Raw genomic sequence first — 10,355 nt, forward strand, 5'->3', positions numbered from 1 at the left:
AACCACCACTTTCTAAAATGGATAAGGTGGTAGGTGGAGCCCAGTTGGGGTTGGTGGGGCAGGGAGATCAGGGTTTGGATTTTAAACATGGTGAGGTCTGAACAGTATTAGATAAACTAAATGACAGTGTCGAGTGGGCAGCTGGCTGTGCAAATCTGGAGTTCAAGGCAGAAGTCCAGGCTGGGGATGTAAGTGTAGGGTCATCAGTATGTGGATGGATTTTAAGCTGAGAATCAAGAGGACATCACCTGGATTCTGACTGTAATTAGAGCAAAGAATATCGCAGAAGGGCCAATTCCTGGGGTCCTCCAGCATTGGAGATCAGAGATGCAGAGGCAGGAGGAGAACCCACCCACTGGTGTTCTGGAAATCAAGTCAACAGCATATTTCAAGGCGGAAGGGACCTGCTGTGTCAAAGGCTACCCAGTGATGCAGTAAGATGAGAACCCAGTCGATGACTGGAGATCATGTACATTTTGGTGTTGGTGGATTGACCACCTCAGATGTTCAGTTGGGGGGTCTTTCACGTACACAGCACCCAGCCCAATTTCCAGTGCCTAGCAACCTCTGAATGTCCTGATGTGTTGTCTATTTACCCAGTGAGATGAACTGAGGGAGAGCTTGGAAAGCCATCTCCAGGCCACGTTCTGTCCGTACCACCCGCCCCGCGCCCATGATATATTAGGAATCAGAGCTGCACTTCCCAGTGTGCCGTGAGTGAGTTCCCTTGACACGTGTGCTGCTTCCCCTTCACCACTTGCCCTGTAGTTTTGGGGGACTCTCAGAATGTCCTGGAAACAGAGGTACTGGGGTTAGAGTGCACTGGCTGCTTCCAGAGGCAGAGACAGCCAGCTGGGTTCTGTTCTGCCGTGTTCTGAGACGTAAACTTTGCGTCTCTCGGCTGAGGCCCCGGACTTGGTCGCTCTGCCTTACTTCAAGCTACAGACAAGCTTTGGTCCTGTTTCATGGTAGTTGATTGAAATTCTGTACCCTCCCACCCCCGGAGTCTAGCATTGCCAGTGGTAGATCTCAGTGTTAAGGCTTTTCATCACTTTCAATGTCTCCATGTATGCTTTGTGGGAAGCAGGGAGAGGCCAAGTCAGAAATTGCCATCTAGGTGCCATATATTTTTTTAATTAATTAATTTTTGGCTGCATTGGGTCTTCATTGCTGCGCACAGGCTTTCTCTAGTTATGGTGAGCGGGGCTACTCTTCTTTGTGGTGTCCGTGCTTCTCATTATGGTGGCTTCTCGTTGCGGAGCACGGGCTCTAGGCGCACCGGCTTCAGTAGTTGTGGCACGCCGGCTCAGTAGTTGTGGCTCACGGGCTCTGGAGCGCAGGTTCAGTAGCTGTGGCGCATGGGCTTAGCTGCTCTGTGGCATGTGGGATCTTCCTGGACCAGGGCTCGAACCCATGTCCCCTGCATTGGCAGGCAGATTCTTAACCACTGTGCCACCAGGGAAGTCCTAGATGCCATATTAAGACATAAGAAAGTTCTACGTTTTAAAATTTCGTAAATATTCTTTAAAGTTACCCTTTATAATCTTGACTTAAAGAGGCAGTATGTACATGTGTATTCTCTAGCCTTTCATTTGTTTTGTTTACACATGAGAATTATCTGTGTGTGTATGGGGAGGAATAATCAGAGTGCTGGGTCCATTGGGAATCTTTACAAGAGGTAGGGATCAAAAAATATCACCGTCATTTCTGCTGGCACACTTCCTGCTTCCTCCTACTTGAATTGAGCTTTGCAATTGAGTAGCCAAGAGAAGAGCTCTCTGTCCTCTGTGTTTGTGGGAGAACGACATGGGGGGAGAAGATGGCACATGGCCTGTGGACAGGCAGCTTCATAAGACAAGGCCAAGGAAGGATTGAGGGGCCAGGCCATTTGTGAGTGGCTGATTCTAACATCCAGTCTGTCCCAAAGAGGTAGTGGGGAGGAGTGAGTGAGTGAGAGGAGTAGAAGGAAGGGATGATTTCTTCAATATTTTTGAGAAATCAAAAGTTTTTATTTTATGGGTAGGCATGACTGGTAGAGGAGGGAAGAGGATGCTTTTATCCCCTGTAGTCATTAAAACCCGGAGCCTCTGCAGTGCTAGATTCAGAAAGGAAAGTAGCATGAAAATTAAATTTGTTCTATTCAAGAATGTAATCTAGGCATTTTATTCAATACTTAATTTTCATTTCTATCACGGTGTGAGAAGTAGCAAAAAAAAAAAAAAAAAAGAAAGAAAGAAAGAAACTAGCTGGGTTCCAAGGAATAGGCCTGGAATAAAAACTACTGCCTGATTGTTAGTTGAGAGACATCTCTAATAGTGTATATGCCAGGGCTGGGAGTTTACTCATTTTATTTACTGCTCTAACATCAATCCTTGCAATCTGGAAGAGGTGTTAAGGTATGCTAATGCAAGTCCCAGTTTATACCAGTAAAAATGGCATAAAAAGAATTTGAACTGTTTGTTTTGAGGTGGATGGACCTAGAGTCTGTCATACAGAGTGAAGTAAGTCAGAAAGAGAAAAACAAATACCGTCTGCTAACACGTATGTATGGAATCTAAAAAAAAAGCGGTTCTAATGAACCTAGGAGCAGGACAGGAATAAAGATGCAGATGTAGAGAATGGACTTGAGGACACGGGGAGGGGGAAGGGTAAGCTGGGACGAAGTGAGAGAGTGGCATGGACATATATACACTACCAAATGTAAAATAGACAGGTAGTGGGAAGCAGCCGCGTAACACAGGGAGATCAGCTTGGTGATTTGTGACCACCTAGAGGGGTGGGTTAGGGAGGGTGGGAGGGAGATGCAAGAGGGAGGGGATATGGGGATATATGTATACATATAGCTGAATCACTTTGTTATACAGCAGAAACTAATGCAATATTGTGAAGCAGTTATACTCCAATAAAGACGTTAAAAATGGCATTTAAAAATCCTAGTATGTGTTTAAAATCCATGTGTACAGGACAGGAAAAAAGCAATTTTCAGATTAATGTCATAAAACATGGAGGGAATATTTGATGAATACAAAGCAATCCTTATTCTCATGGAAGGGAAAGGCACATACCCAAAGGATTCTAGTGCCTGGTAGAAAAGACCAGGGCTATGAGAGAAATCCAGTGTGTGAGAAGCCATTAGACATTTACATTTACATTTACTCAGTTGTGAAGCAACTTCACAGCCAAGTTGATATTTGAACTACATCTTTAAGAGCAGACGTAGTCTTAGCAGATAGAGCATGCAGAAGGAACAAAATAGCATTTCTGAGTTGGAATCAAATTCCCAGAGGTGCCTCCCTTACGTTGTATTCGATCAAAAGCATACACACTTGGGCCTCTTTCACAGAGGAATGAGGAGATCCCTAGATACACTATGTGGGATCATGTCTCCATGAAGTGGTGAAGATCTGACGTAGGGTGGTGAGACCGCAAAAAGGAATAAGTCAATGGATGAGAGATCATGACTCAAAGACATGACACGACCTAAAGAGAAGCAAAAGAATAACTGTAGGACCCCAAGCCTGGGTAGTGTAGAGACTGATATTGTTGAAAAAGGAAATGAGTTCTGTTTTGGACATGCCACAGGGTTGACATACATAGAGAAGAAGTAGGTGAAGGTATCTGGAAATAGGGGTTTGGGTTTAACTAGAAAGAAATGACATCCATTAAAGTTGGTTCGTTTGCAAGCTCAAATTGACTTAAATATAAGTTTATTTCCTCACCTGAGAGAAAGTCAAGAAGGTCGGTTCATCCAGCAGTTTAATAATGTCATCAAAGACCCATATCGTTCATCTCAGGCTGTTTGGCCATCACAACGCTGGCTGCTCCTGAGGCTGCTAATTACCACGGTTGCAAGATGGCAGACAGGCTCCACGCTTCTTTTTTCATATTCACTGGAAGAGATGCTGAGCCCTCATTGCTCTTCAGCGTATAAGGGACCTTTCCCAGAAGCCATTAGCCAAACTTCTGTCTTCTCATAGGCCAGCCTTGGGTTATTTGCCCAGTTTTGAACCAGGGGTCCCTCTTAAGTGAGAATCACCTGGTCATGCTATTGCTGACGGGAGTTTGGTGGAGTAAATGTGGGGGGTTAACCACAACATTTACCATAATTAGCCTTTGTGAATTCTCTTAAAAATTGCGTACTTGTATCGATATGATGTGAGACCCTGTCTTGCAAAATTAGAACCTTGTAAGTCCGCGATTTTCTTAAGGAACAATATAGAGAGCACAGGGGAGAGGACAAGAATATTTCCTCTGTCGTACCCACCAAGGATCATGTGAGAGAGTACTTGAGAAAATTTGTTCTGTTCAAGCAATCATGAAGAGATCATGGTGGTGATGAGGTGAAAAATCGGTAACCTGGATAATTTGTAAATACTTGTGAATACTTTATAAAGTGTGAAAAAATAGTCTCATGCTTTTTCAGTTTTTTTCTGTAAAAATTCATGAAAGGGAATGGTGGGTTCAATGCTTATCTTCTTATGATTAAATTTTAAACTTAAGATTGTGGGTTTTAGGTACTGTAATCCCATGAGATCGTTTAATACATTTAGGTGACCCAGTAATTCTCTTGATGATGATTCTGTGTGAAGCTCTTTAATGCTTACACTGTAAAGATCCTCAAAGCTCGTCATGGAGAGTATTTTTCAACACCAGTTTTATAACACAATCCTGTGAAAGATTATCAAAACTCCTTGCTGTTAAAATTAGATTGGGAAAAATAGGATTTATTGAAAATTCCGTAGGAGAGACCTATTAGAATCGGGAAAAGGATGGAGCAGTGCTTTCTAGGTTACATCCAGGCTTTTAACTTACATATTTTTGTGTGCTACTTGCTGTTACTTAAATTTTTTTTTGTATTTTTGATAGCTAAAGTGCTTTATTAGATCTGTAATGAATTCAGCGTCACAGACCTGCATGGGAAGCGTTGGTCTGCCTGTTGCCATTTCAGGCTAAATAGAGAGTTCTTCTTACATTTGTCAGAAGCTCATTTGCCCTTTCAACCTGTTCTACGGCAGCAGGAAAACATCCATCACAGGTGGCCAAGAGAGCTCCTGGGTCAAGCTTGCAAGTCCTCTGTGTTCTTAAATCCATTTCTACCTCCAAATCAAGCTTGCAAGTCCTCTGTGTTCTTAAATCCATTTCTACCTCCAAATCAGACTAGCTTCCTGGGAGCCCTTAGTCGTAAAATACTGACTTGGTGTCAGTTTCAAGTTCAGATGTATAATGAGGTTTAGGATATCCATTTGGCTTCTTTCTGAATACATTTAAGTTCTAGGTTCAGGAATATAGCTCACAGCTGAAGAGGAGGCCAATGGAAGTGCAGAGAGAAGCCAAGAAAGAGCCTCTCCCATGACCTGAGTTTACATTAACAAGTCTTTATTGAGTATTCATTGTGTGCCCGGTGTATTAGGGACACAGTACAAGTGTGGTATTTTCATACTATAAAATAACTATGAATTCAGCTATGAAAATTAACATTTTTATAATTAAAATTATTTACAAACAATTTTATAGTCAAGATTAATATATACTTAGAGCCCCATTCCACCTGAAGGCAAGAAAACTCAAATCTAATCTTGCCCATTTCTTCTCTCCAGCTTTTTCAGATTTAAGTCCAATCAAATCAGGATATTCCCTAACCCCTCTTTTGCCCCACAGTTGTTATCTGACCTTGGCTTGATTTACATGGTGACAGAGTCATGGCCCCGTGGTGGGCCTGTGGAAGCACCTTGTTCTGTGCACCTAGTTGCTGTCCCAGTGATCACTGCAGCACCTAGCATCCTGTCTGGTCTTTCTACTTGGTTAACCCTTCACGATGGCATCCACTTGGGTGTCAACTTTCCCATCTGATCCATGGCTTGAGGGACCATGCAGCACAGGTCACCCACTGTTCAGCTTCAGCCCTCATCCCTTCATCTCAGGCAGGTCATCTCTTCGGGTCAACAGGTCTGCTCTGTCAGCCAAAGGTCCTCTTTTCCCCTAGATCCTGAATCAAATCTGCAAAGTCCCTCTTTCACATAAGGAAACATACAGCTTCCAGGGATTAGGATGGGAACATTATTTGGCATACCACAGTCACTTTGATATTTACCAACTAAAACCAGGAGTTAGTGTTCTCCCCTTTTGCCACTATTTAAAAAGATCATTAGGGTGATTCTGACTAAAAATGTTAAAGTTTTTCTCAAATAATATTTATAAATGTGTGCTCATCACTAAAAGGTGTAATAAAATGACATTTGTCGTCTCAGTAGGCTTAATTTTCAGTGGGATAGTGGTGGTTCCAGTGACCTCTGCGTTGCCCGTTTTGCCTCATTTCTTTGGGAGCAGCCTCTACAACGATGGGCAAGATGATCCATTGTGCTGTATGAAGAACATATTAGAAAATGTATTTGTGTGTGTTTTTATATTTGAAAAGAAACATTTTAAGCATTTCTGGTATTTCGTAGAAGGGTTGACACAGACACGCTTGTCGTTATGGCTGTGTTAGTCACGTGTAGTGCAGAACGCATAGTGTAGTATGTAGATGTCCTGAGGGCTGAATGGGCACCCCACCCTGCAATGGTTTCTTCATTTGGCATGTTGTGATATATTACAATTTATTTATGTCATCACTTTGCAAGCAAGATTTTTAGAAACATGAGGAACACGAAGAAGAACATTACAATTTTTCCGGTGATGCTTAAAGTCAAGTAAGATGTAATCTCTCCTTGACATACTACATACAGTAATAAATGTTTACAAGCATCTTTTGAGCTTACATAATAGCAGATGCACATAACGGCAAATCCCCTTGCTCTTCTTACTGAGGTTAAAATGGCTGAAACAAAATACTGGAAATAACATGGAAACTGACACAAGTATATTCCTTTGTCAGCAAATATTGCTGGAAGAGGCACAGAAAACATCACTGAAGTAGAGAAGAAACAAGAATGAGGACAAATAATTCGGTGTGAGACGTTTGCTCCGTAATACAGGTGTCTCCATCGTATCTCAGCTTATGGTATTTGCTAAATTGTTTCAATGATGAAATACAAAAAGAACTATTTATGAGCCATTAAAATGTTTTAGGAGACTGATACTCAACAGTAAGTTACTTCTTTATTAAAAACAAGGGACTTCCCTGGTGGCACAGTGGTTAAGAATCCACCTGCCAATGCAGGGGACATGGATTCGAGCCCTGGTCCGGGAAGATCCCACGTGCCGTGGAGCAACTAAGCCCGTGCGCCACAGCTACTGAGCCTGCGCTCTAGAGCCCACGAGCCACAACTACTGAAGCCCGAGTGCCTAGAGCCAGTGCACCGCAACAAAGAGTAGTCCTTACTCGCCGCAACTAGAGAAAGCCCACATGCAGTAACGAAGACACAATGCAGCCAAAAATAAATAAATTTAAAAACAATTTATGGTAAAACTGGGTACATTTACTCATTGATGGAATGACTATTTTGGAATAAAAAAGAGATTCCAGAATATAGTTCCAGAGTCTCTATAATATTACTATATTATTTTTACTGCATAATTTATTGCAAGTTTTAGTCTCAAATTGTAGTCAGAAATTAGCAAATGTGGTTCATTTTATAAACAGGATTTTTTTTCAGCTTTATTGAGGTATAGTTGACGCATAAAATTGCCAGATATTTAAAGTATACAACGGGCTGATTTGATACACATGTACATTGTGAAAGGATTCCCCCCATGGAGCCAATTTAAACCTCCATCACCTCACACAGTTATCCTTTTTATTTGGTGAGAACATTTAAGTTCTACTCTCTTAGCAAATCTCAACTATACAATACAGTGTTATCAACTATAGTCACTATATTACACATTAGATCCTCAGACCTTACTCATCTTATAATTGAAAATTTATACCCTTTTACCAACATCTCCCTATTTCCTCCACCCACAGCCCTGTGCAACCACTTTTCTACTCTTTAAAAACAAGATCTTGCTCCAGTGTCTCGTCTGCAGTCGGTTGTGTGGAGGGAAGCATCTTGGTCCGTAGGCGCGAGAAAGGGAACAGCATCTATTGTCTGTGTTTGACTCCATAGTTTGGTCCTAGGCCTCCCGGAGCTTTCCCGGGGCGGTCGGCAGAAAACGCCGGGACCGCCCCGCCCCTCCCCTCCGTCCCCGGGACCGGGAGGGACCCAGCCCGCGTCACGCCGCATCGCGCCCCCGGAATCAGACGGTGCCCCATAGAGGTCCAGCTTTCCCCCGATGGTCAACAAGTAAGAGATCGTGAGATCGCGTACTACAGGTGAACTCTTAGCTCCTGCAGCTCCTTTTGACAAGAAATGTGGTCGTGAAAATTGGACTGTTGCTTTTGCCTTAAGAACTTTCTCTTGCATGGCACCAAGAGTATCACCAATTCAAGCAGTTTAAGATTGTCAAGACAAAACAGTGATGGTGGTCAAAAAGATAAGCCTCGTGAACATATTATAGACTGTGGCGATATAGTCTGGAGTCTTGCTTTTGGATCTTCAGTTCCAGAAAAACAGAGTCGCTGTGTAAACATAGAATGGCATCGATTCAAATTTGGACAAGATCAGCTACTCCTTGCCACAGGGTTAAACAATGGGTGTATCAAAATATGGGATGTATGTACAGGAAAACTCCTCCTTAACTTGGTAGGTCATACTGAAGTGGTCAGAGATTTAACTTTTGCTCCAGATGGGAGCTTGATCCTGGTGTCAGCTTCAAGAGACAAAACTCTGAGAGTGTGGGACCTGAAAGATGATGGAAACATGATGAAAGTATTGAGGGGCCATCAGAACTGGGTGTACAGCTGTGCATTCTCTCCTGACTCTTCTATGCTGTGTTCAGTGGGAGCCAGTAAAGCAGTTTTCCTTCAGAATATGGATAAATATACCATGATACGGAAACTAGAAGGACATCACCATGATGTTGTAGCTTGTGACTTTTCTCCTGATGGAGCATTACTGGCTATGGCCTCTTATGATACTCGAGTTTATATCTGGGATCCACACACTGGAGACATTCTGATGGAATTTGGGCACCTGCTTTCCCCACCCACTCCAATATTTGCTGGAGGAGCAAATGACCGATGGGTACGATCTGTCTCGTTTAGTCATGATGGACTGCATGTTGCAAGCCTTGCTGATGATAAAATGGTGAGGTTCTGGAGAATTGATGAGGATTATCCAGTACAAGTTACGCCTTTGAGCAATGGTCTTTGCTGTGCCTTTTCTACTGAGGGCAGTGTTTTAGCTGCTGGGACACATAATGGAAGTGTGTATTTTGGGGCCACTCCAAGGCAAGTCCCTAGCCTTCAACATTTATGTCGCATACCAGTCCGGAGAGTGATGCCCACCCAAGAAGTCCAGGAGCTGCCGATTCCTTCCAAAGTTTTAGAGTTCCTCTCCTACCGTGTTTAGAGGATGCTGTCTTCCCTAGTATTGGGGACTGACAACACACTTTACACAAACCTCAAGCTTTACTGACTTCAAGGTTTAGGAGATTTATTTAATTTGATACATTCTTGTATTGCATTTTCATCAGTTGAGCTTTTAAAGTGTTATTTATAGACCTTAGGAGAAATATTTCTGAACATGTAAATATTTTTCTAAAATGTAACTGTGAGAACATATACATACATGTATATATTTCGATATAAGCTGCTGTGTGTTGAATGGACCCTTTTGCTTTTCTAATTTTTAGTTCCAACATGTATACATTGCTTCAGTAGAGCCACAATATGTATCTTTGCTGTAAAGTGGAAGGAATTTTTTCATTCTGGGACACTGAGTTAGATGGCAAATACTGACTTAAGAAAGCTGAATGCCTCATAACAAAATGTGTATTTGGTTGGGGGGTGGTCAGACAACTGACCTTCAAGTAAAACAGCTTTTGTCTAGGGAAGGATTTTGTTTTCCTTAGGAGCGGCAGCTGAGAGGTAGAATTTGAATGTGACATTATTAAATGAAAAATAGCCAGGATATAACCAGGAAAAAAGGGTGTCTTTTTTTTTTTTTTCCTAACTACTGCTGTGGGCCTTAATTTTGGAAAGCAGCTTGCTACTTTAACCCCTGTGGTATAAATAAAGTATTATAATAAATTTTAGTCAATTTGAAAAATCCGTCTACTGCATTATTGCTAAATATTTTGTTGTTTCTACTAAGGGACAATTATTTTACGACTGTAGTGGGTATTTTTGCTTTTTACACATATCCTATGTTTCTGCAGGGGGTAATATTGGTGACTTGCCAAAGAGAAGCAATACAATTAGTATATCTGTTTTTGCCTTCTGTTATTTATCTTACCTGCAGATATTAAGAATGTATGCATTATGTAAAATGCTTGATTATATATTTTTGTTGAGCTTTTTTTTTTTTTTTTTT

The 10,355-nt window shown here is 41.9% G+C and overlaps 1 protein-coding gene across 1 annotated transcript; it reads left to right on the forward strand.

Moving 5' to 3' along the window:
- Positions 1-8,303: 8,303 nt before the first annotated feature.
- On the forward strand, positions 8,304-10,094 carry LOC116742962 (WD repeat and SOCS box-containing protein 1-like; the record flags this gene model as incomplete). Its single annotated transcript, XM_032610901.1, has 1 exon — positions 8,304-10,094. A coding segment is annotated over one exon (1,089 nt), but the record flags the coding sequence as incomplete, so codon positions are not given.
- Between the last annotated feature and the right edge of the window lie 261 nt (positions 10,095-10,355).

Source organism: Phocoena sinus, chromosome 18, assembly GCF_008692025.1.
Source record: "Phocoena sinus isolate mPhoSin1 chromosome 18, mPhoSin1.pri, whole genome shotgun sequence".
Lineage (NCBI taxonomy): Eukaryota > Metazoa > Chordata > Mammalia > Artiodactyla > Phocoenidae > Phocoena > Phocoena sinus.